The sequence below is a fragment of the Podarcis bocagei genome (genome assembly GCF_964188305.1).
Source record: "Podarcis bocagei genome assembly, chromosome: 5".
NCBI classification, from domain to species: Eukaryota; Metazoa; Chordata; class Lepidosauria; order Squamata; family Lacertidae; genus Podarcis; species Podarcis bocagei.
In genome coordinates this window covers 93,678,308-93,705,244 of record NC_138129.1, presented here as the reverse complement: position 1 = coordinate 93,705,244, position 26,937 = coordinate 93,678,308, and the positions used below count along the sequence as shown (strand labels likewise).

The 26,937-nt window shown below is 44.6% G+C and overlaps 1 protein-coding gene across 2 annotated transcripts in view; it reads left to right on the top strand.

The window, feature by feature from the left end:
• Positions 1 to 11,057, top strand: part of LMX1A (LIM homeobox transcription factor 1 alpha) — a 73,036-nt gene extending 61,979 nt beyond the window's left edge. For both annotated transcript variants that reach the window (XM_081194491.1, XM_081194492.1), the window contains exons 4-8: positions 3,515 to 3,684; positions 6,002 to 6,079; positions 7,583 to 7,652; positions 9,411 to 9,584; positions 10,241 to 11,057. In XM_081194491.1, coding sequence (XP_081050617.1) covers positions 3,515 to 3,684; positions 6,002 to 6,079; positions 7,583 to 7,652; positions 9,411 to 9,584; positions 10,241 to 10,401 — 653 coding nt within the window. In that variant the 3' untranslated portion in view covers positions 10,402 to 11,057. The remainder of the gene's footprint in view (positions 1 to 3,514; positions 3,685 to 6,001; positions 6,080 to 7,582; positions 7,653 to 9,410; positions 9,585 to 10,240) is intronic.
• Positions 11,058 to 26,937: the final 15,880 nt, after the last annotated feature.

Below are 26,937 nucleotides of genomic sequence, written 5' to 3'. Positions count from 1 at the left end.
GCAGGGGGAGAAACAGCTCAGTAGAGGGGGAAGCCAATCAGTGCAACACCAGGGATAAAGGGAGGCAGACGGGGGAAGTGGAGAGAGGGCTCCAGGACTCTTCACTGGACATCAGTGAGGAGAGCCCAGGTCCTCCGCTACCCACGCCTTCCCTGCGCAGAAGACTCCCGCGCAGTGAGAGGAGGAGGAGACTGGGTGTCAAACAACTTTTATGTTGGAAGAGGTTCAAGAAACGCCCACTGACGGATTCTGCCAGTGACTGAGGCAGCCACCATGAGAAGGGGCTGTGCAGTCAGAAAGGTTTAACAAGGCAAATTAACCGAGAAAGGCACCAGTTTACGCACGAGTAACTCATACCTATTACACATAGGGACAAGATACATTCCCTGTTGGCCACTTGGAGTTTCAAGTTCAAGAGACTCTGTGGAGGGAACGAAATCCTGAACAATAACACAACATTCACACTATATTTGACCAAAACATCATCCAGTGGTAAAAATGAGACTGTGATTTGCCAGCAGCTAGAAAATAGGTTTCATTTGAGTGTGTTCTGAATAGACTCCAAGTCTTGGGACTTGATGCCCTTTTAGTTAAAAGTTGCAAAATACAGAGCATTTTCAGAAATTGGTCCAAACTAGGAGTCTGCCTAGTTTCTGAAACATGTGTTTGCACAATGCAAACTTGACTCCCTTTTGTCTCATTGCCTCCAGTTATCCCATATTCTGCACTGTAAAATAAACTGTTGAATGTATGAAAACACACGCACAACATAGTGTGAGGTGCCTTTTAAAAAAGTTATTCAGAATCAGGAGCTATAAGTCTTGCATACACTGGCTTTATTAGAGCAATCAACTCATTGTTTTCAAATACTATTCATTAGTAAAATGCTACTATTTTGAACTCTACTCAGGCCTATTCCACACATGCAACACATCAGGAGATGGGACTGAGGTGGAAGTATGGACCATACTTAGTCCAGACTGCAAGTGAGGATTTGTTGTTTTTATTTTATTTATTTTTTATTAAAAAATGTATTGGTTTTACATACTTTTATACATTTTAACTTTAACCATTTCAAAACATTAAAGTAAAAGGTTCTTTCAAACCTTCGGACCCTCTTCTCTCCCTTCAAAAGTTCCATATTAAAAAAATATATATTCTGCATCTTTTACTGTTATCTATCTGTTATATAGGGACGCGGGTGGCGCTGTGGATAAAACCTCAGTGCCTAGGACTTACTGATCGTAAGGTTGGTGGTTCGAATCCCCACGGCGGGGTGAGCTCCCATCATTCGGTCCCAGCTCCTGCCCACCTAGCAGTTCGAAAGCACCCCTAAGTGCAAGTAGATAAATAGGTACCGCTTTATAGCGGGAAGGTAAATGGTGTTTCCGTGTGCGGCGCTGGTGCTGGCTCGCCAGTTGCAGCTTCATCATGCTGGCCACGTGACCTGGAAGTGTCTTCGGACAGCGCTGGCTCCCGGCCTCTTGAGCGAGATGAGCGCGCAACCCTAGAGTCGGTCACGACTGGCCCGTACGGGCAGGGGTACCTTTACCTTTACCTTTATCTGTTATATATCCATAGTTACCATCGTTCATTTCACATTACAAGTGTCATTGTATCCCTGCCAATGATTTTAACCGTTTACAGTGGTCTTTTAAATACATTAAAATTTTCTTCCAGACTTTAGAAATACTTGGTCTTCCTTTTTTTTTTTTTTATAAAATTTTTATTGGGTTTTCCGCCTTTATAGAGACAATACAAACACAACAATAACACAAGACACAAACATGTATAAATTCAGCAGATCCTCTTCTCATAACCTTGTTCCCTGACTTCCCCCCACCCCCCCCCTCGTGCATCCCAATTCCCAAGATTATATCAGCAAGTTGGTAGAAATACTTGGTCTTCCTGGTTTCCGATATTTCCCGTCAGTCTTGCCATCTCTGCGTACTCCATCAATTTAGTATGCCATTCTTCTCTAGTCGACCCTTTCCCTCCTTCCATCTCTGGTCTAGTAGTATTCTTGCTGCCGTCCTTGCATACATTAAAAGTATTATGTCTTCTTTTGGTATCTCTTCACCTTTTACAGTGGTACCTTGAGTTACAAACACCTCAGGTTACAAATGATTCAGGTTACAAACTCCACTAACCTGGAAGAGGTACCTCGAGTTGAGAACTTTGCCCCAGGATGAGAATGAAAATCGTGTGCCGGCGGCAGCAAGAGGCCCCATTAGCAAAAGCACGCCTCTAGTTAAGAACAGTTTCAGGTTAAGAACGGACCTCCGGAATGAATTAAGTTCATAACTAGAGGTACCACTGTATACCTAACAGAAAACCTTCTGTTTTTTTAACAAAAGTTTTCTTAAACAGTTTCTTTAACTCATTATATATCATTTCCCAGAAAGCTTTTACCACTCCACAGATTTGTTGTCGTTTTTAAATGCACCGTGCAAGTTGAAAATTATCACAGCTGGGTCTTGGTTTAGGGCCAGAAGCATTCTCCATTGTTATGCTCATTTTCTGTTTGCAAGGAACTGTTAATATGAGGGAACATTTTTTTAAAATGGCGCGCCCCCCTCCATGTGCAATATGAAGCGGCATACTATTGAAGGCACACACTCTAGTGCCAAACATTTTACATGAATGCTAACCTTGCCAATTAGGACTACCTTATTCCAGACATTTACTTAGAGTAATGGAGGCCGATGGCTTAAGAGCTTCTACACCTCCCAGGTAAAGTGTCCCGGCGTTTCACACATTCTAATTGAAAAGCCTGCTTAATTACTCTTCAGTGGAGTTCTGGCTGCCATGATGCATGCTTTGAGAGCCTTGAGGTGAGATTTCTCCAGTGCAATGGGGACATTCTTAAAGAGCATTTGGAGCTGAGCTATAGGTTGGGTCTTAGCTAAAAACACCATATGATACCTGTACATACAGAACTGCACTTGGTAACAGTTAATCTCTGGGCTTAATTCCAAGTGTTACTGTTGACTTAAAAAGTTTGAAATGGTCTGAATCTAGGGTTAGGCTGTCTGAGGTTCCATTAGTGGCAACTGGAGCAAGGCTAATTCCCGCTTTGAAACCTTTGCCCAGAGAAGCCTGTCTGGCCATCTTGTTTCTAGTTTGCAGAAGGATGTTTAAATATCCTTCTTTAGGAAGGCATTTAGGCCACTGGGAGATGGCTGCTGACTTGCTGTGTAACCAGATTTGAGTTGAGTTTATAATCCTTTTTTGACTGCTTTGTTATTTTCTTACAACCACCCCAGCCACACCCCTGTAAAGGTTGCAACACAGGACCCCTGGTTTCTCTCCACTGTCTTTCCTTTCCTTACCAAATGCTTCTGAGTGCTTTGTAGCCCTACCTGTGCAAATTCTGAAAGGGTTTTTGAGCATCTTCCTGTTAGTATGGAGCTTTTCCATGCGGCTTCTCAATTTGGGGTGATTTCGTTTTAAGCAAAGGCTGGCTCGTGAATCACACTGTGTGGGATTTTATCCCCTTCCCCAATCTTTCAAGGTAAAAGTGATGATGAAGGGAGCCTGTGCAAAATGGGAGATGGCAGTGGGAAAACAGCCGAGGAGAGCAAGGACCACAAGCGGCCAAAACGACCCCGGACCATCTTGACGACCCAGCAGCGCCGGGCATTCAAGGCATCGTTTGAAGTGTCTTCTAAACCATGCAGGAAGGTACAGTTTGATCATAAGAAGAAACTGGCACCATGAACACTGGAATCACCAGAGGTAGCCAGTTTACACTGCCTAAGATGTTGTTAAATTCCATGGCCGTAGAGTGACTCCTGTCTTAATAATTCCTAGACATTGTGCTCTGTCGGTGGCAGTCAGATTCAGGCGTGTGGTCCACTAAACAGAATGCAGCCCAACAGGCAAGTGTTGTGATTTCCCAGGCACTTGACCATCACTCCTGAGCAGTCAGCAAAAGGACAAGAGAGATTTAATGACCCAGGCGTGAGCCACTGTATGTAGATGACATGATGATGGACTGCAAGTTGTGTAGCCCGGCTTAAGCCTACTTAAGCCTGAGAGCCCCTTACCTGCTGGGAAAACTCAAAAATTGTGGGTTGTTTAGTTTGGAAAAAAGATTCCCTGCTGGATCAAATCAAAGGCCCAGCTATTCCCACATTCTGTTCTCACAATGACCAGTGTGGTGCCCTGTGGGAATGTTCAGGAAGGCAGGAGAGGATATATTATTTAATAATATCCTTCCTAACCAGTTCTATGATTTAGCAGAGTAACATTCCCCTTTTAAACTTGCACAGCTGATAGGTTTGCCAAGCTTGCATAAACCTCTAAAATAAGTTTCCTGGTAATTCCCCTTTTATTCCCTCCTAAAAAGAATAAACACAACACAGTCTTGTATAAAAGTATAAAAAGAGTTTACTCACACATTCTGTTCACAAATGGATCCCAGAAGGCAGACTTAAGTTACAAAATATATACACCTGGAATCTATCCCATAAGGAGATAGTTCTTTTGTCCTCTCTTGGCTTCCAGCCAAGAGAGCATCTCAGGTTAAGGAGCTGTTGCTTCTTCAAGGAATGGAGTCAGAGAGAGAGATGGCTGCCTGCCCTGTGCTATTTTGTTACCTGCACAGGTAAGGTCATACCCAACTCTGGTCACATGTAGAGGAAGTTTGTCCCAGCACAGGAGAAAACAGGAAGTTTCTCTACTGTCTGGACAAACATCCCTCTTCATGTGTAAACATGTCCACTCTAGGAATGATGCATTTGACTGCTCTGTGTTTCACACCCCACATGCCCGTGGAAAGCCCCAAACAGGATTTGAGCAGCACAGCACACTCCCCCACTTCATTTCCCCAGCAGCTACTGTTCAGAGGATGTGGGTGGCGCTGTGGTCTAAACCACTGAGCCTCTTGGGCTTACCAGTCGAAACCGCATGACAGGGTGAGCTCCTGTTGCTCTGCCCCAGCTCCTGCCAACCTAGCAGTTCAAAAGCACACCAGTGCAAGTAGATAAATAGGTGCTGCTGTGGCGGGAAGGTAAACGGCATTTCTGTGTGCTCTGGTTTCTGTCACGGTGTCCCGTTGCGCCAGAAGCGGTTTAGTCATGCTAGCTACATGACCCGGAAAGCTGGCAAATGCTGGCTCCCTCGGCCTGAAAGCAAGATGAGCACTGCAATCCCCTAGTCGCTTTTGATTGGACTTAACTATCCAGGGGTCCTTTACCTTTTTTACATTTACAGGGAAAAACTAAAGAGTTGTGGGTTCTTTAGAAAAATAATAATCCCACATTAAACCATAAGATCCCTGCTGGATCAAACCAAAGGCCCAGACCCTGTTCTCACAATGGCCAGTGATGAGCCCGTGGCAAGCCCTTGCCCACTTCATTTCCCCAGGCACTACTCTTCAGAGGCATACTCTACAATAGTCATTGTAGCTAATAGCCATTTCTCTAAAGCCATCCAAGTTGGTGTCCATTGCAACCTCTTGTGGGATAAAATTCCATAGTTTACGCACTGAGCGAAGAAGCACTTTCCTTTGACTGTCCTGCATCTTCCAACATTCAGTGTTATGAGACAGTAAGGAAAACCTTTCTTCACCCGCTTTCTCCATGCCATGCATAATTTTTAAAACTTCTGTCCTGTCACCTGCTACTAGCCTTTGCTCTAAACCAAAAAGTCCCAAATGCCGCAACTCCCCCCCCCCGGGGGAGTTGCTTCATCCCCGTGATAACTTTTGATGCGCACTGATCAGTATTCCGTGTGTTTTCACAGCTCCCCTGTTTGGAGACACATGTTTGAAATCTGACTGCCGAACTCCAAAAACTTCCAGTTCTTAAGGTTTTGGATTTTGGTGAGAAATCTAGGGAGCAACTGCAAACGTTGAGATTTTGTGCCACAATGAAAAAACCCTTTTATGAAAATGTTGAATTTTGTGTGGGGGGTCCTACACATTTAGTATTTTGCTGATCCTTTTGCCTCTGTTTTAAACGAATAATCATGTCTGCTGTTCTGACATTTCATGAAGGTAAGGGAAACGTTAGCAGCCGAGACGGGTCTGAGTGTCCGAGTTGTTCAGGTCTGGTTCCAGAATCAAAGAGCTAAGGTAACAACATTTCTCCTCGAATCACTTACTACATAATGACGCTGGGGCCTTTCATCCATTTTTAGATAGGAGGGCTATCTATCTAAACTTAAAATGTAGTCTTAGTTTGGAGTAGGAATAGGCAATTTGCAGATTGCGTTTTTGGATTTGGGAAGCTATCTTACAGACCATCTAGCATAGTTGCACTGAGCTGCACAGGCTGGCAGAAGTTGTATGGTTGAGTCCCGGTGGAAATAATGACACATGACACAATTATTAAGGTTAATGGGCTAAAAAAGGCCACAACTTTATTGGTTACAGGTGATGAGCAGTATTGGCTTAGGCATTGGTCCTAACTGACTATATCTGACTTCAGCCCGTCCGCTCGACATCTGGGAAGGGTTAACAACCAATAGGGGGAGTCCTGCTGATGCACATCGACTAGGAACTCCCCCGCAGTCACCGCTTGGGGGCGTGCCTTAGGCCCTCGCCTCCCTAGGCTTTGGCAGGGCCACACCCCCCGGAATCCTTTATCAGACTACCCTTCAATATATGGGGCAGGTGATGGCGCCATCTCCCCTCTTCCATCTACAGAACTATACCAATGCCTAACTGCCAATACCCGAAAAGTTGTGATGATTTGCTATGAGGTAGGTGAAAACTTCAAGGTAGGGGATGCAGGTGGCGCTGTGGGTTAAACCACAGAGCCTAGGACTTGCCGATTGGAAGGTCAGCGGTTCGAATCCCCTGCGATGGGGTGAGCTCCCGTTGCTTGGTCCCTGCTCCCGCCAACCTAGCAGTTCAAAAGCACCTCAAAGTGCAAGTAGATAAATAGGTACTGCTCCGGCGGGAAGGTAAACAGCATTTCCGTGTGCTCCTCTGGTTCGCCAGAAGCTGCTTAGTCATGCTGGCCACATGACCAGGAAGCTGTATGCCGGCTGCATCGGCCAATAAAGCGAGATGAGTGCCACAACCCCAGAGTCGGCCACGACTAGACCTAATGGTCAGGGGTCCCTTTACCTTTTAGGTGAAAACCAAGTGGCTGGTGCCAATTTGCCAAGTGGAAAAATTCCTACCAGGCCCCTCAACGGCGACCAACCAAGGTCTATAGCAAGGTCAAAGAACGACAACCTTATAGGGCGGGAGGGTGGGAAAAGCAGGAACAGCTGGCGAGCGGCAAAGAGGGAGACCCCCGGCCACGTCCTGCCTTTATAGGGCAGGCCACACCCCCTGAACTGGCCGATTGGCCGGCTAGGGGGTGACGCAGCCGGGAATCCCCCCAATCGCGCGGGGGCTGGCCTCCACCCATCGCACGTGTGAAGGGGCCGTGAAGCCTGCAACCCCACCTCCTCCTTAGACAGGGCTCTCTCTCTCAGCCCATTTTAAGATGCTCATCTTAAGAACTATCAGAGTGTAACGGCAGCATCATGCTTCTGCTAACCTTGTGGATGCTTTTCCACCATTTAAGAAAAGAAAAGGAGGGGATATTGGCTTCTTCTAACCTTTCCTCCCTTTCTGTAACAGATGAAGAAATTAGCAAGACGACAGCAGCAGCAACAGCAAGATCAGCAAACAACACAGAGGCTCACTTCTGGTAAGCCTGTCTCCTAACCCCCTTCTGTCATGGGAGCTGCCTGTTCCCTCTTCCTTGAAACTCCACCACCTACAGCCAGGATTCTGAAAATGGAAAGTAGATTCTCTTTCCATGGAGGCACCAGGAGTTGCTGGACAGGAGGACCAAATACTTTCCTAGCTCCCCTCCTTTCAAATGCAGGTGCTTCCTACTTGAGCCAGAAGGCAGAATATGCCATGCTGAATGAGGGAGGGCATCAACAATATATGGCGGCCAGTGAACCAGTCCTCTGCAATGGGCAAGATTTCATTTCCTCAAAGACTTTAATAGCATGCCATGAACAGCTATGGTCCTCCCCACAATATTGATTTGACTTATCCCATGGCTTTGTCAACACTCAGTTCTTGGGTGTTACCTTGAAAAACTAGAATATATTGATACGGAGAAGTTATGATTCACTTCTCCTTGGTTCCTAGGACTTCTCAGCTGCCATGTCCTACCTGGGAACTCTCCTCAGATTGTCATGGGTTTTCCACTGTAATCTCCATAGCTTTTTCAGTCCTTAGCTTTGCTTCCCAATTTCCCCTTACTATACAAGGCTGAACGTGCTTCCCATCTCAACTCTTCTTTCCACGCTTGGGTCACTCTTCTAGCACAACGCCCCCTCTTTTGCATGATGCTACTCAACTCCCACCCTGAACAGTGAACACATCTAGTTTAATGATAAGAGGAATTAAGGGCCAATGAAAACAAGGCACTGGGAGATCCATGGCTGGGTCTTCTGAATATTCTCTCTCTCTCTCTCTCTCTCTCTCTCTCTCTCTCTCTCTCTCTTAGTTCAGTGAGGGGACATGAATTGGGAAAGCAGTGGTGGGAAACCCTTCCTGTGTTCTTTTCCTGATCTCAGTCACCCCCTTTAAAGTGTGTATACTTCCCTCTGTGAGACAAAAAGCAGAGGAGTTTCCTGATCCAATGTTCCCCAACCCCCTCAGATGTATTGAACTAAAAAGAAAAACAAGTCTGAGATCCAGACATTGATCTTTCAGCATCTTTTCTGGATTGACTCTAAGACTGAACCTGTTGAGGGTTCTTTTGCATGTCAAAGAATGAAAGAAAGAGAGAGGGGAGAGAGAAGGGGGTTGAACATGGGGGGGATTTCCATTCTGTGCAACAGAGGGCCTTCTCAGTAGTGGCACCCGCCCTGTGGAATGCCCTCCCATCAGATGTCAAGGAAATAAACAGCTATCTAACTTTTAGAAGACATCTGAAGGCAGTCCTGTTTAGGGAAGTTTTCAATATCTAATTGTTTACAATTTTTTATGTGCTGTAAGCTGCCCAGAGTGGCTGGGGAAACCCAGCCAGATGAGCAGGGTATAAATATCATCATCATCATTATCATCACAGGAGTCCTGTCGTACAGTGAACTTGGCATCCCAGTTCCAAAGGAGCTTATAGTTATATTTTTCATGAACTTGATAAAATGTAGGTCTGGCTGGCTGTGACCCTTTAAGCAGCTCATATATTTGAGTTGACTGATGGTTTAATTCATTTATGAGAAGTCGTATATGGGTTGGTCGGGTATGGCTTTGAAAATAGGGGAGCTGGGAAAACGTTCGCACCTCCTGGGACTGGAAATTCAAGAAAAAAGTTCATTAAGAAAAAAGACAGATAAGTATAGAAGACAGATAAGAGCCAGGTCTTGCTGACATAAGTGAAATAATAAGGTACTGGGAGACTGATCTTATGAACACATGCATTTTATTTGCCATTGTCTTCCAGCTCAGACAAACAGTGGCAACAACACAGGCCTCGAAGGAATCATGAACTCTTATACCACCTTGCAACCACCTCCACAACAAGTATTGGTCATTGATCAAAGTGTTTACAGCTCAGACCCCTTCCGGCAAGGGCTCACTCCGCCACAAATGCCAGGAGACCACATGCACCCTTATGGTAAGAACGGAAACCCTGCATATTGCACATTTTGAGGGAGCTGTAAATTGAGTCAGAGTTTGAAACGGCTTCTTTCTGTATGTCCCATTGCAACGTCTCAGACAGACTAAGCGGAACCCCTTAGCAACGTGAATTTAGGATGGCAAGAGTCCATAGCCCTCTAAGACAATATCCGCGCTGGGCTTGGGCTTCCAGGCTTAAGCTAGTGGAGCTTGAGATTTTAAACGTGTCTGGTTTCCATCTGGATCAGGCATAGACAAACTCCAGATGTTTGGGACTACAATTCCCATCATCCCTAACCACTGGTCCTGTTAGCTAGGGATGATGGGAATTGTAGTCCCAAACATCTGGAGGGCTGGAGTTTGCCTATGCCTGGTCTAGATCCTTGATTCAGATTGTATGTCTGTTTAGCTACCTCAAACACATGAGATATTATTATTATTATTATTATTATTATTATTATTATTATTATTATTATTATTAGAGTGGCTTAGTCAAAATTCTGATGGCACTTCTGAAAGAAGTTCTCGTGTGCAAGCGCCATTAAAAATAATGGCGCAAGAGCGCGACTCTGCACCCAAGCAGCTCCCGTTCATTTCAGTGTTGTGTGAGTGGATTGTGCCTGAGTGGAACAAATCTTTCTCTCTGTTCTGAAGGTTCTGAGCACCTTTTGTGTGAGATGGACAGTGACGACACCTCCCTCAGCAACCTGGGCGACTGTTTCTTAACAACTGTGGAACCTGGGGCCTTGCAGTCCAGAGTGGGGAACCCCATTGACCACCTGTACTCCATGCAGAGCTCCTACTTCACATCTTGAGGCATTTGAGGCTCTGAACAGACCAGGGCTGGGCTCACTGCAGGTGCCACCTGGAGAGAAGGAGAGGAAAGGATTTTGAAATGGCTCGCTTCGTTTCCCATTTGAAAAATTCAGCGGAAATCAGGAACATTTGTGAAGGAAGAATTCAAAACTCCGTTCTCCTTTCGCGAACCCATTTATGGAACGACTTTTTGAAACTGAGTTTTAAATTTTGAAGTGTCAAGGAATGCATGAAAGAAGACAAAAACTTATTCCCCCCCCCCTTTGTTTTATTTAAGGCTGTCTTGAAGGCAAGTTGCAAAAAGCAGTACTTTAGGCTTAGACTAGATAGGCAAGCAATATTTCCCACTTTGGGGCTGAAACAAAAGTTCCTCATTTGGGTGGACTACCCTTCGGGGGGGGGGACTTAGATAATTTTCAATAATTTGTGCATTTTGCAATCCTTTTTGGCAATCCTGGTGGCTTCTGCGATTTCTGCATTGCTATCATTTCTTCCTTGGTTGCTATTTCTTTCTCCTTCCTGGATTAATCACGTAAGTGAACCCACCTTATCAGAATCACACAGTGAACAGGATGATATCAGAATGAAGTCAGTTAGATCTGGGCATGTGAGAGTGAGAGCAATTTAAACTAATAAATGAACATTATTATTATTATTTTGCAATGAGTGACAGAAAATAATTGACATGGGAGGCATTTTTGACACTGGCAAAAATGTAGGGAGGGGTGGGAAGGCTCATGGTTTGTTCATATAGCTATCAATTTGGTGCCTGGCAAGCATGTGTGTCAAGGTGTTTGAGTGTGTTCATGTAAGGGCGTGTGCATTTATATGCAAGATACAAGCGCACCTAATATTGCATCAGGTTTATCCCTAATGATAGAAATGTTCTGCACAGCAAAAAATAACTTTATTTTCTGAGTGAACTATATTTAAGAAATTGCTCAATGCACTTAAGTTATGAAACGAAAGAACTGGGTTTTCTAAAATATCACATTTGGTTTGCAAGGACGGAAAAGCAGAGTTAGAGTAGCAGTCTCAGCTGGAGGCAATTTGATGCTTCTTTCCATTTCTTCATTGGTTTTCAAATGAAAATCCACGTCTGAAAATATCAGGGTTACCCATCCTCCCTTATGCATGCAATCTAGTTCCATTAGAATAAAGGAAAACTCTGCTGTTGACTTCAGTGCAATTCGGGTTGCAGCCAACATTGGTTCTATACAAGAGAATTGTCATCCCAAGAAAGAGACACATCATGCTTCGTGTCGCATCAGCAGCACAGAGGTTAGCCTTGTACATACACGTAGAGGAAGCCCTTATTCTAAATGAAGGCATCTTTCAAAGCAATGGAAAAGCTGCCTCTGGATTTTCTAACAATTCCAGAGTACATTCATGGGCTGTGGAGAGTTTAAGAATCCCACTATCAAGATTCGCAAGGGGATGATGTAGGAACACTTAAGAAACTAAATGGTTGACTCCTTTCAGAAACCAGAACCTCCACTGCTGTTGGTGAAGAATAGAATAGATGGATCTACAAAACACCACAAAGAATTTGACAAAATAACATCGACAATTGTCATGGGTATCCATTCTAAAGTCCTTTGTTGCAATAGAAAGGACTTCCGGTGAACTCCATAGGCAATGGACATTGGTCTTCATGTGCCTTCCAGATGAGTTAGACTAGCTCATTCTTCTGCCACTTAAATAATGGAGTCTTCCAATGTAACCGAGAAATCTTCTGTTGAACTGGCCGGAGTGAAGGATCGCTACATATATGTCTTTAACATGCTGAGTTCCACCTCTTATTTAGAGAAGACTCATAATGGGCTGACTGAGAGGGAACTGGAGAGGACCCAGGCAGATTCAAGTTCCTCTGACATGGAGCTGTAGGAATCCAGCTCCCTGCTCTTCTTCCCTGTCTCTGTTGGTGGGCCTGACTTCCTTCTGTGCTGATGGTGCTGACTTGACCATGCTCCTCTGTGTAGTAGGAGGAAGCACGTAACATTCCCCCCCCCCAGCTTCCCTAAAACATGGTGATCAGTAATATTCAGTTTGTCTAAAACTGGAGACAGACAATATTTCAGAGCTGATCATGATAAGAGGGAGCACTGCCCATAATGCATGCCCTGACCCTTCTTTTTTCTCCACTGAAACATGCCTTGCAAGTTTAGGTATTGCTTCAAAAACCTGCTTGATCCATGTCAACAATAGAACAAAAGTAATACTAGAAGAAATGAAGCTTCTCTCAGATCACTTTCAGCTCTTGAAAAATAACGGTCTATCTCCAATCTAAAAGAACGTAATAATAATAATAAATTTTATTTATATCCCGCCCTCCCCAGCCAAAGCCGGGCTCAGGGCAGCTAACAACAATCAAATAATCAAACAATCAAATAATCCAACATTCTACAAACATTTCATTATACAAATTAATTAAAATCAAATTAATGGCAACCGTTAAGCAAAATTCTGCGCAGGTTGCCAGAGGAGGGAGTCAGGCTACGCCCTGACCAAAGGCCTGGTGGAACAACTCTGTCTTGCAGGCCCTGCGGAAAGATGTCAGGTCCCGCAGGGCCCTAGTCTCTTGTGACAGAGTCGTAGTACTTCACAAGAAGAAGAAGAAGAAGAGTTTGGATTTGACAAGCAATCTACCATAAGATGCTATGATGCAAATGAGTATAAAGGTTACCCCACCCCCAACAGATTGGGTGAACATGTGGAGACAGGTCTGTCAATGACTACCAGGTGCCAGATTCCCGCTCCAGGAAATGATATCTCCACTGTGATCCTGAGGCCACTGGTGGTCCACTGGAATGACCAAGAATGGCATAGAGGTATATGGATAGTTGAGTTAGCAACTCTCAACTTTGAGACTTTGGGATAATAAGACCTAGCATGAGTTCTCATCATCATGTTTTCCAAGTAATGATTGCAGCGCTCACATGGTAAGTCCATTTTCAGAATGACAAGGCGGGCTATCTTGGAAGATGCTAAGGCACCCCATAAAAACGGTATAGCTCTCCCTTCCTCACCAGATTACTTGTCTGCTGGCCGTTGCGCTGTTAGGCATGCAGTATTGCAACCTCCCTGTGCTCTCCAAGGTGAGGTCTTGTATCCGGCAGCTTGTTCTTCCTCAGAGCCCTAGTACAAAGATGTGTCTCCTGGTGGAAGCAGGAGAGGAGTCGGACACAGCATCTGAGGAAGAATGAGCCACTGAACGATGAATGCACTGGTTCACTGCTATGCCCAGCTGCATGGGGTTGGCCTGGTAGGAGACCAAAGGACTCTACTACTTTGGTGTGGGGTGTCTTTCTACTTTTCTACCCATGTAGGGACAACAGGGTTGCAGCCTTAATTGTCAGGATGCTTCCAGCAGCTTCCAGCTCGTTGCCCAGGAAAGTATAAAGACAATGAAAAGTTTCTTACCATCATTTTTTATTTCAGTCTTCACAGAGAGAGGCTATAGAACCCAGCCTCTTGGATAATGGTGTTGTCCCAAGTGAATCTCCACCCCTGTCTCTCCCACTTCCTTGTTCATCATTCTCATCCTGTCCTCTGCAGTGTTTCCCAACCTTGGGCCTCCAGTTGTTTTTGAACTACAATTCCCATCATCCCTGACCACTGGTCTTGCTAGCTGAGGATTATGGGAGTTGTAGTCCAAAAACAGCTGGAGGCCCAAGGTTGGAAATGCTGCTCTATGGGTCCTGCTACGTGCCCTCTGTCTTTGAGTTCTTTGCTCTCCTACTTTCAAGGCTCGCCAGTTTCTGGGAGATAGAGGGTCTGGGATGCTTTCTAATGACACCGTGTCAGCCAGCTGCTAACCTGGTTCTGCCTCCTCCTCTCCCATTATTTCCCAGCTTTCCCCCTCATCTGCCTCTGAGCTGCTACCTCCCTCAAACCCCTGTTGTAAATCTATACTGTCTTCCTCTTCCCTGGAAGGGTTGGGATGGGGAGGCGGTCTCCACTATTCCTCCTCTGCCCAGTCCCTGACACTAACTTAGGGAAATTACTGTGAACACTGTGAAAGCACACATGAAAAATCTATTATTGCTCAGTAGTGGTAATTTTTTGGAACCACACAGAATGAACTTGCAAACATTTGTCCACGCAAAGCCATACATACATGGAAATTGTCTTCTCTTAAAACAGAAATTTCTTATGGAACTCATGAGTCATGTCCCTTAAAGCCTTTGCCGAGGTTAGTTGCACACACAGCCTCGTTGTCCCTATCATAGTTTGTGTTGTATAAAAATATTATGCTGTTCATTGATAAATTATGTAAAGAAAAGAAACTGAATGAAAAGTAGTTGTGATGCTATAGGTTTTGGCCATGCTAAAGTTTATACACTGAATGTAACAGAATGTGACAAGTTGTTGGAACTGCTGCATCAATGGAAGTAAGATTATGAGAATAAATGAGGGGTTTGAGAATAAACAACATGAAAAAAGACTGATCTGTCGTGAAAGTTTGTAGAATAGCTGATGTAGAATAGTAGCTAAGACTCTGAGCCCAGAAGTCCCCGGTTCAAAGTTCACTTCGGAATGAATTATCTAGGTGGATTCTGTGTCAGTTTGCACATCACATCAGCTGTGTTACAGCATCTAATGCAACTATAGTTTTACACAAAAATGGCTACTCAGTACTCAGTGGTGAAACAAAGGCATTTTGCACATGGCCAGACCTGCACGTCTCTCTAGCAAGCCCGCAGCTGTGAGGGGGAAGTCTCAGTGAATGCTGATATTACATAGGAAACATGAATATTTGTGCTGCTGAAAACAGTTTCTGGAGAATCTCTTGTTGCTACTTGTTGCTAAAGGATAATCCACAGACCGGGGAAAACTGACCACACCCCAGGAGTGTTGTAGCTTTGCTCTCAATTGCTCAAACCTCAGTGGAACAGAGTGCCTTTTCAATTTTATTTGATTTTTGATTTTTTTTATTAACATATAAAACACATACATTTACATTTATACAATGCACATACACAACACACTACCTTATTTTCATAACATAAAACATACCTAAATGTAAAGGTAAAGGGACCCCTGACCATTAGGTCCAGTCGTGACTGACTCTGGGGTTGCGGCGCTCATCTTGCTTTATGGGCCGAGGGAGCTGGCGTACAGCTTCCAGGTCCTGTGGCCAGCATGACTAGACCGCTTCTGGTGAATCAGAGCAGCACACGGAAACGCCGTTTACCTTCCCGCCAGAGCAGTACCTATTTATCTACTTGCACTTTGATGTGCTTTTGAACTACTAGGTTGGCAGGTGCTGGGACCGAGCAACGGGAGTTCACCCCATCGCGGGGATTCGAACCGCCGACCTTCTGATTGGCAAGTCCTAGGCTCTGTGGTTTAACCCACAATGCCACCCGCGTCCCATAGGGGTTGTCTTTAAAACATAGGGGGCGTCTTATACCTGGGGGCGTCTTATACATGGAAAATACGGTATCTCTCGGGGGACAAAGCTTCCAGGAAACTAGGCTGCCAGTACCAACACTTTCTGTTCATCTGGTCTATGTAGCCTTATCTCCTCATCAGGACAGTTCGAAAGCACGTCAAAGTGCAAGTAGATAAATAGGTACCACTCCGGTGGGAAGGTAAATGGCGTTTCCGTGCGCTGCTCTGGTTCGCCAGAAGCGGCTTAGTCATGCTGGCCCCATGACCCGGAAGCTGTACGCCGGCTCCCTCAGCCAATAAAGCGAGATGAGCGCCGCAACTCCAGAGTCGGCCACGACTGGATCTAATGGTCAGGGGTCCCTTTACCTTTAATAGAGCTCAGGGAGCCATTTACCAGGCTCTGAGCAGCAGGGCCGAAAGGAAAACAAATAATAGATTCAGGAAAGCTCATACCCCTCTCCTGTTCCACAAGACGCTGGAAAAATGGGCTCTGCAACAGATGCCTCAGTAACAGGAGTGACACTATTTTGGAAACCTGTGATGTAGATCATCAGCTCTCGTTTTCCCTGCAAGGGTATCGTCCATGGGTCCGTACTGGGAACTGTGTGGGGGGGCATGGGCCGTATCTTTGCAGATACCTGGACATTGCTTGCTTTGCTGCTGCAGCCAAGGACAAGGGGGGGGGGGCTGAGGGATCTGACCTTCCTGTATCAGCTGTAACATTGAATAAACAAAGCGTCCATTCTTCCTGGAAGCTGTGTGATGGCCAAGGGGAGATCAGCAGAGATTACCTTTCAGGTAAGGATGCTGATTAGATGCTATTGATAGGGAGGAACAAGCTTGCTCTAACTAATATTATGTTAATTTTAAGTTGCTTCCAGCAAAAGAGATTATGCCACATCTTGGCAAGAGGGAGAAGAGAAAGAACCTGGAAATCGAGACTGGGCCAAAGTCAACCACTGACATGGGCTGACATGAGGATAGTTAATGATGAAAAGACTTATGGAAAGAGAGGAATGGTCGGAAGAAAGGCTTCCCAACCCCCTTTACAAAATAAATATATCATTGCTGGGAAGATTATAAATCAAATTAAGCTAGGCAGAGCTAAACCAGAGACCTTCCTGCTTACCTGGAGTCCTTGGACTGGGTTTGGCAGAGATCTTGTAAAATCAGCCCCTTCACTGTATATTTAAAGGATAATAATAATAATAATAATAATAATAATAATAATAATAATAATAATAATAATTTATTTATATCCTGCCCTCCCCAGCCGAAGTCGGACTCAGATAATGGCATCGCCCAAAGAATCATAGGAACTGTAGTTTACCTCTCATGAAGCTACAATTCCCAATACACTTAACATACTACACTATGATGTGGATGCGCCAAAACTCTGAAACAAAATGTAAAACTATATGTTCAAGTAGTTTTAGGCCAAAGCTTTGTATTTCAAGCCTCCATTTGGAGGTTTGAAACCTCAGAAAAGGAGCACCAGACCTTATAAGGCGCCTCACCTTTGCCAGAACACCTTCAGATTCCTTGCAAACCATAGATACATTGTCATTGCCCATCCTATCCTATCTAAATACTTTTGCCCAACTATGTAGCAGGAAAGGCAAAACAAGGCCAAGAGCTAAGCTACCTGCCCCCTGGGTCAGTTCCCTGCTTTGGGACTCCTTGAAGTGCAGAAATTGCTTGATTTGAAAACATCTGGCTGCCCTTACCTGAACATGTGTCAACACTGGGGAAGTCCTGCCAATAGAGAGAGTGAAGCAAACACCCCAGGTGCCAGATTCCTGGGGGCAGCAATGGCAGCAGCCCACTTCCAGCCATTCCCCCCCCCACCAGTGCCAGTGTGGTGTAGTGGTTAAGAGTGGTAGACTCGTAATCTGGTGAACTGGGTTCGCGTCTCCGCTCCTCCACATGCAGCTGCTGGGTGACCTTGGGCCAGTCACACTTCTTTGAAGTCTCTCAGCCTCGCTCACCTCACAGAGTGTTTGTTGTGGGGGAGGAAAGGAAAGGAGAATGTGAGCCGCTTTGAGACTCCTTCGGGTAGTGATAAAGCGGGATATCAAATCCAAACTCTTCTTCTTCTTCTTCCCACAAGTCCTGTGGCCATTCACCTCTGATGGAGATCAAAGCTCTGGGTGCCATAACCCTGTCATGAATCCCCATCATTACTCTGCTCCTCTCAGGTGTGTTAGGCGACACTATCACGTTGCTGGTATTGACATAAGATTCGACTGTATGCACACATCTTCTTTTGATCTGGGGCCTCTGCTTCACTCTCCAACCTCTCGGCAGTTCATCATTCTGTAACCTGGAACACGCGAATGGCACTAGTCTCTCTATGTTTACCCATGTATTGGTAACGTATGAACATATGCCTTAGGTTACTGCAACATGCTTTAAGCGTGGCTGTATTTAAAACATGCTCAGAAATTATAGCTGGTCCAGGACACACTCACCTGGAAGTTCCAGTTTTGCAGCAACATCACCTCACTAGTTACTGGGGACAATTTAAGGTGGGGGTCTTGATCTTTAAACCTTGTCTTCTAGGGTACCTAGTCATGCAGGGAGCTGCCATGGATTCAGAAGGCTCCTTGCTACAGAAGTTCACACTCATCACAAGAGGGGCTCAAACTGTCGCGTGACCTTGGGGTCGGGGATAAATGTGCCTCTTCCCTCCAGGTATATATGAATACAGTGGTACCTCCGGTTAAGTACTTAATTCGTTCCGGAGGTCTGTTCTTAACCTGAAACTGTTCTTAACCTGAAGCACCACTTTAGCTAATGGGGCCTCCTGCTGCCACCGCGCCGCCGGAGCACAATTTCTGTTCTTATCCTGAAGCAAAGTTCTTAACCTGAAGCATTATTTCTGGGTTAGCAGAGTCTGTAACCTGAAGCGTATGTAACCTGAAGCGTATGTAACCCGAGGTACCACTGTAAAGTTTGCATCTTTTTACTATAGCCGAGCTCCACCTCCTAGAAAGGCTCTCTTCACCAGTAGCTTTTATTTTCCAACTCTAATAGTGATTTTTCACTTTTAAGTTTGTTTGTTTGTTTAATCAGGTAAAGGGCATGCATGCCCACACAAATACACAGGGCTGTTGTAGTGGTTAAAACGGATGAGAACACGTAAATACAGAATCAGGCAAGTCACTTCACTTGCATTCACCACAAAGAGAGGTGAGGATACATATTGTTTGCATTATATATCATTACATAACATTATGAGAATTTCAAACTGCAGCTCATTTTATTGTTTTTAGGCATTAGCCATGACAGAACACACGCACAGATAGATTTTTACAGTTAAGCCAAAGAAAACACACACATGACAATTTTTTTTACAGTTAAGCAATAAAATAATAACCCCATCAAATATTTGTGATACTATCATTATACTCTGTTTAGCAAAGCTCACTCCAGTGCCAGTAAACTTGTAGCAACTCTGTTTAGTACCCTTAAAATAATGAGTAAAAACAATAAAATAATAAAATCTGCCTTTTGAAGGACAGACCAGGTGTCACGTTCCCTAAAAATGTCCACAAAGTATTTTCCTGCTTATAGCTGGCATCAATGGCCTATCAGCTGATAAGGAAGAATCTCCAAGTTTGGTATCTGCCATGATAATATACCGTATTTTTCGCTCCATAACACGCACCCGACCATAACATGCACATAGTTTTTAGAGGAGGAAAATCCGTAGGCATGCCACCCGTAGGCATTCCCTCCATAACACGCACAGAGATTTCCCCTTACTTTCTAGGAGGAAAAAAGTGAGTGTTATGGTGCAAAAAATACGGTAAATGCACATTGTACAGGTCTTAAGATAGCCTATTCTCTCACACAGTGTAAAGCATCCTTTGAAATTCGGCTAGGCTTAAAATGCCTTCTCAAAATCTTTCACACATACTATTGATTGATTGATTGATTGATTGATTGATTGATTGATTCGATTTCTTACCCGATTTCTGGCCTCCTGAAGATCATATGAGGTCATGTGTAGCATCCTATTACACCAGAGCATCTTTCTCTTCTATTCCTGTGCCAGTGTTCTATAGCACTCTTTTCCATCAGTGCTTTTGTAGCTACTTTGGACATTTTTTTTAAAAAAATTGTAACGACAGCTAATAAGCCCAGATAAATAACATAATGTGCATGATAGCCATAGCTCAGGCTGGCAACCATTTACTTAGCTGATATTCTTCAGGGTACCATATCCTAGCATCCCTTAGCAGGAGAAATTACCATCAATCAAGTAATTATCGCTTATTCCAGAATGCTTTTAAACGCAAACAGGCCTATTAAAGAAGATGGGGCTATCACTTAATTAATTGCTCCTGCAGTTTCACATCTGTTTCTCTTGAGTACCAGCTCTCATACAGCCCCACTCACCTCAGGCCAGTACTTGCAAGGAGCTAGAAAATGCTTATTTTGATGGCTGATTGATGTGGGATGGGTGGTTGAAGGGAAAGGTTGTACAGAGGGAGACCGGGGGGGGGTACATGTCTATCAGGCACACCGAGCTGTGCCCAACATGTTTGGGGAGGTAACATCCCATGTAGGGACGCGGGTGGCACTGTGGGTTAAACCACAGAGCCTAGGACTTGCCGATCAGAAGGTCGGCGGTTCAAATCCCCGCGACGGGGTGAGCTCCTGTTGCTCGGTCCCAGCTCCTGCCAACCTAGCAGTTCGAAAGCACCTCAAAGTGCAAGTAGATAAATAGGTACTGCTCCAGCGGGAAGGTAAACGCCGTTTCCGTGCGCTGCTCTGGTTCACCAGAAGCAGCTTAGCCATGCTGGCCACATGACCCGGAAGCTGTACGCTGGCTCCCTCGGCCAGTAAAGCGAGATGAGCGCCGCAACCCCAGAGTCAGTCACAACTGGACCTAATGGTCAGGGGTCCCTTTACCCTTTACCTAACATCCCATGTGCATGATGTCGTACGTACAACACCCCCCCCCAGTCCGGTCAGGCCAACTCGGCCCGCCATCCCCCACCCAGCCACTGCCTTACCTTGTGAAAAGGATGCGAGGGGCGGAAATGTTTTGTCCTGCCTCATCCCTGGCAATCCTCAAAAGGACATGGTAGGGCCAAACTGGAACGTGTCCTGAGGAGGGCAACCAAAATGGTCAAAGGCCTAGAAACGATGCCTTATGAGGAACGGCTAAGGGAGCTGGGCATGTTTAGCCTGGAGAAGAGGAGGTTAAGGGGTGATATGATAGCCGTGTTCAAATATATAAAAGGATGTCACATAGAGGAGGGAGAAAGGTTGTTTTCTGCTGCTCCAGAGAAGCGGACACGGAGCAATGGATCCAAACTACAAGAAAGAAGATTCCACCTAAACATTAGGAAGAACTTCCTGACAGTAAGAGCTGTTCGACAGTGGAATTTGCTGCCAAGGAGTGTGGTGGAGTCTACTTCTTTCGAGGTCTTTAAGCAGAGGCTTGACAACCATATGTCAGGAGTGCTCTGATGGTGTTTCCTGCTTGGCAGGGGGTTGGACTCGATGGCCCTTGTGGTCTCTTCCAACTCTAGGATTCTATGATTCTATGATTCTATGAAACATCTTCCTCGTGGTACGTCTTTTTAAGGACCACTGCAGATCTTTGGGGGGAGGTGACGCCCTTCTTTAAAATATCAGGGGGCGGCTGCCCAACCCCCCCTGATGTCTACATCTGTGCCAAGGGACTCCCCCAGCAAGCAAGAAGTGTGTCTCACATCCCCTTTGCTCAGCTTTTGAACACCTTCATTTCCATTGCGTTTACAGATCCTTTCACAAGCTTGAAGCACAAGTCACAATTCATAGGAGCCAACTCCTAGGGTCTCTCCCCAGCCCATAAAATAATTGAGGGGCATTGCCATTCAAATGGTGCATCGTGTCTTGTGATCGATTATGCGGGGCAGGGCTTACCTGCCCCTCCCCCCGATATTTTATTCAAATTGATTCACATGCACGATTCATTCCCATTGTTTAAGAGCATCGTTTTACATGCAGTATCTGCTCATGATCACTCGTATGCGTTACTGCTTGTTGGATGACATTGCCTTTTCCCCAGTGAATAATTTTATTCTTTGAATGGCCAGTTTTTATAGTGCTGGCCATAAGGGTCAAGGCTGCCAGCTTTTGAGGCAAGACTAACTGTTTGTACTGTTCGTTTCAGCTGTTGGATGGATAGTCAATAGCCTTTTTTATAAGATATTTATTGAGATTTTTTTAAGATATTACAATACAAAATGAAAAAGAAAAATAAATACAAAATAAAAATGATTAAAAACCACTCCATTTTTCTATTACTTACTTTCCTTAGTTTGTTTCCCGGACCTCCTCATACCTCCCTTTATGTATTCCAGTTCAATTTGTTGGCTTAGCAAATCCTTACCCTCTTTGTTTATCCTAATCTTTGGTCTTAAAATAGTAACATTAGATTTTTTCCCTATTAACAACCCATTTTTCATATCCCCTTAAAGCATTACAGCTGGAAACCACTTAATTTCTATCCAACATCATTCTAACATTCATTAATTTTACAATATTTCTGTAGATAGTCTTTAAATTTCTTCCAATCTTCTTCCACCGACTCTTCTCCCTGGTCTCGGATTCTGCCAGTCATTTCTGCCAGGATAGTCAATAGCCTTTGGCAGGTGCAGCCACTTCATCCAGTTCTTTAGAGGCTTGGTCCAGATGTAATAGGAAACCATGAACACAGAAGGCTGCCAGGGTTTGGGGCATGCCTTCATCATGGAAAACCACAGATTCCCGTTATATCTGCACCAGGCCAGGGAGATGGTCTAGATCAGGGCTTCTCAAACTTCTGAGTTCATTGACCCCTTGATGAGCTTATACATCATCATTGATTCCAAATTCTTAGAAATAATAATAATAATAATAATAATAATAATAATAATAATAATAATTTTTATTATTTATATCCCGCCCATCCAACTGGGCTTCCCCAACCACTCTGGGCAGCTTACAGCAAGAGTAGTTCATTTTCAAAACAGGTAAAATTCAGTCTTCAGGTATGAATGGGATGAACAATTCTGAATTAACATATCTGTTGTGATATGTGTGTGATTGTTTACTTGCCCATAATTCAATACAATACAATTCCATAAAGCTAAGGTGGCAATCCTAAACACTAATCTCTGATGCAGAGAGGCAATTATTCCAGAAATTTTACTTTTGGGGGAAATGCATTACGTTTGCTTTTGCATTCAATTATAATGTCAGCTGTATTAAAAGTACAGGTTATTCAATCAATAATTAAATTTATTATTTAAAGTTTTTGCTACAAATGGAGCTACTAGCTAGCATCGCTTTGATTTTGCCAAAGGAGCAGACAAACAAAACTGAGTAGCCTTTAAAATGAAATAGTAAAATGGTCAAGAAAAATCCATGTACTATCAACATTTATTAATCATCAATTACCATAACTAGGAATCATAAAAAATAAGGATACTGTTGTACTGTGGAATCTTCTTATTAAATACAGATGTTGTTCATTGGCAAAGGAACCTGTGAATGCCCTTTATTTATGAAGATCATAGTACCTAATTACATTTTTTCACGCTGTACCACATAAACTTTTTTACCTTCAGACTGTTTTCAACCCCCTTTCAGTCCCTAGGTCTTTATTCACTCCCTGCACAGTCCCATAGACCTCAGGGGGTCAATATTGAGCACTATGGGAAACCCTTGTCTAGAAACAGAAAAAAGCACCAAATATTCCACAGTCCTAACAGCTCTTATCCTTACTTCTCATGTACAAAGGAGGGGAATGAGAAGCCTTGGCTTCCCTTTATATCTGAGCCAGGGCAACGAGAAACAGAAAACGCAGAGAGGATTGAGATGGTGTAAACAGAAGTAATTGCATTTATCAAGCATGTGTAGTAGGAGAGCAAAAAGACAGATTGAACGTTTCTCTGGCGATGGGTGATAAAATGCAGTACTTGTAACACAAACAGATGGGGGGGAGGGTCTAGAACAAAAGAGCTTTAAAGGCAGGCCTCTGTCAGACTAAACGAAATTGACTAACGTTATATTAATCTCGCTAATGGTTTTTTTTCCAGTGGAGTGTGTGGAGTAGTTTGATTTGGGGGCAGTGGCGCTGTTCCATGTGCAAAGGCTTAAATGGATCAACATGTGCAGTGCAGCCATTGGTTATCACCATAGCTGTCAACTTTCCGATTTGAAAATAAGGGATCAGCAGCCTCAAAAATAAGGGATCAGCAGCCTCACCTGTCCCGGGGACAGTCTACGGGATATCTAACAATCTGGGACAGCAGTGGGAAACTGTGCTGCAATAAGGGAATTTCCCGCAAAAAAAGGGGAAGGTTGACAGCTATGGTTATCACACACGTATGTATACATGTGCGTGCACACACACACAACAAAAAAATATTTCGCTCTCTCGGGCGAGCTGGTGACCCTAAATACCAACAACACACAAGCAGAAATGTGTTTGGCTCCCAAAAGGCCTCACAAAGCCCAGCGTGTATTAGACGGAGGATCAGGAGTCTTGTTTCAGTCTGTCAGCCTTGGCCACCCCAGCTTAGCGGCTGTCTGACTGTGTGCTCCAGGCCAAGCTCGCTCCGATAACATCGTCCCCGGTACAGAAGAAGCATTGTATGTCTGCAAGGATCCTGTTTCTTGGGAAAATGTCAGCGGAGGCAGAGTGCAAAATGGCAAGAACAAAGCAAGGGGTAAGACCGCATTAAATAAGAATGGACTCGAAATCTTAGATGCCTCTTTCGTCACTTGTCCTTAAGGTGATTCCTAGCCATCGTGCCCAGTCCTTAGCCAGTGTCCTAGTGCCCAATTGATTTCAAAGTATCTCTCCTGGGTGGTTCAAGGCTTCTGTCCGCAGAAGGTTGACACACTGGGCGTGGAACTTTGTTCCTTTCTCTTAAGTGTACTCTCTCAGTCCCTGGCCACAGGGGTCAACTGCAGCCCAAGTAGAGGCCAACCAAACTGGAGGATTTGTTCTGCGGATTACCCATGGTCTGACAACAATTTTATAAAATTAATTTAAGATGCAATAGAATCAACAGGCAAACGCTCTTTACTATTTTTTCAGAGACGACCTTTAATTTCACTGCACCACCAGGTGATAGGATTTTATATTTATTGGGGTTAGTAACAGAGGGTTGTATCTGCTTCTAACTAATCAATTCAATTTAGCCCTCGGAGTCATACTGCAACCAATTTGCTAAACCAGGGGTCAGCAACCTTTTTCAGCCACTGTTCCTCAGACCATGTGGGGGGCCGGACTATATTTTTTGGGGGGAAATGAACGAATTCCTATGCCCAACAAATAACCCAGAGATGAGTTTTAAATAAAAGCACACATTCTACTCATGTAAAAACATGGTGATTCCTGGACCGTCCGCGGGCCGGATTGAGAAGGCGATTGGGCCGCATCCGGCCCCCGGGCCTTAGGTTGCCTACCCCTGTGCTAAACCTTTCCCAGATAAAATCAGTTAAATCTGTTCCAACTTGGGCACAACATTGAGTGTGGAATAAAATGCTACTCCTTACAGCTGGCACATAGGTAAAAAGGTAAAGGACCCCTGGATAGTTAAAAGTCCAATCAAAGGCGACTATGGGGTGCTGCGCTCATCTTGCTTTCAGGCCGAGGGAGCCAGTGTTTGTCCACCGACAGCTTTCTGGGTCATGTGGCCAGCAGGACTAAACCGCTTCTGGTGCAACGGGACACCATGATGGAAGCCAGAGCGCACAGAAATGCTGTTTACCTTCCCGCCACCAAGGTACCTATTTATCTACTTGCACTGGCATACATTTGAACTGCTAGGCTGGCAGGAACTGGGACAGAGCAATGGGAGCTCACCCTGTCACTGGGATTCTGACTGGCAATCCCAAGAGACTCAGTGGTTTAGATCACAGCACCACCCGTGTCCCTGCACATGCAGCAGCACCAAACCAATCACATAGGTTGCTTCCTTGCAGAAAACCACCACACTTAGACACATGAGCTTGTCTAGCATTGAGGGCAGAACCAGGAGCTCCCCAGTCACCTCTGAATTCCAGTGCAAAAAGACCTGTTCTGCGCCTCCCAAATTGACCAGAATATAATTATCCTTCAGTTTTCGCACTTCTCTGGTGTCAGGGAACTGCCATCGGAGCTAGAGGCGGAGGGAAGGCTCCAGAGGGATGCCGGAGAGGGTCCCAGTAGGGAGAGAGGCAGCCCATCTGCTGGGGAAGGAAATCAGCGTAACACTAGTGGAGAAGGGGGGCAGATGGGGGGATCAGAGAGGAGGCTCCAAGACTCCTCGCCGGACACCAGCGGAGAGAGTATGGGTACTCCGCTGCCCACACCCTCCCTGCGCAGAAGACTTCCGCGCAGGGAAAGTAGGAGGAGACTTGGCGTCAAACAACTTTTATGCTGGAAAAGGTTCAAGAAACGCCCACTGACGGATTCTGCCAGCGACTGAGACAGTCACGATGCTGGAAGCTGTTCAGTCAGAAAGGGTTTAACCAGGTAACCTCACCAGCAGTGGCGGCAACTTACGCACGAGCAACCCCTAAATCCATTACATCTGGATTTTTATTTATTTATTTATGTATTTAATATTTGTTTTTATTTATTAAATTTCTAAACCGCCCTTCATCCACGGATCACAGGGTGGTTTGCGATATAAAGACACAAAAATACACAGCATAGTAACAAGCAAAATGTGATAACCTCCCTGCACACCATTTAAAAGACCATAGTTTGTTTAATTGGCCAAAGGCCTGGGAGAAGAGGAATGGTTTTGCCTGCTGCCTAAAGTTATGTAACGAAGGTATCAGGTGAGCTTCTCTGGGGAGAGCATTCCACAAACAGAAAAGTCCCACTCTCATTTTGCTGCCACCCTCCACATTTCAAATCAAAATAATAACAAAAGTGAGGGAAAATAATAACGTAAAGTGAGGGATTTGTAAGAGAGAAAAAAATGAAACAATATTTTACATACTACTACTAATAATAATTTATTATTTATACTCCCCCCATCTGGCTGGGTTTCCTCAGCCACTCTGGGTGGCTTCCAACTGAATATTAAAAACAATACAGCGTCAGACATTAAAAACTTCTCTAAACTTTTAAAAGTAAAATAGTTGTTTATTTC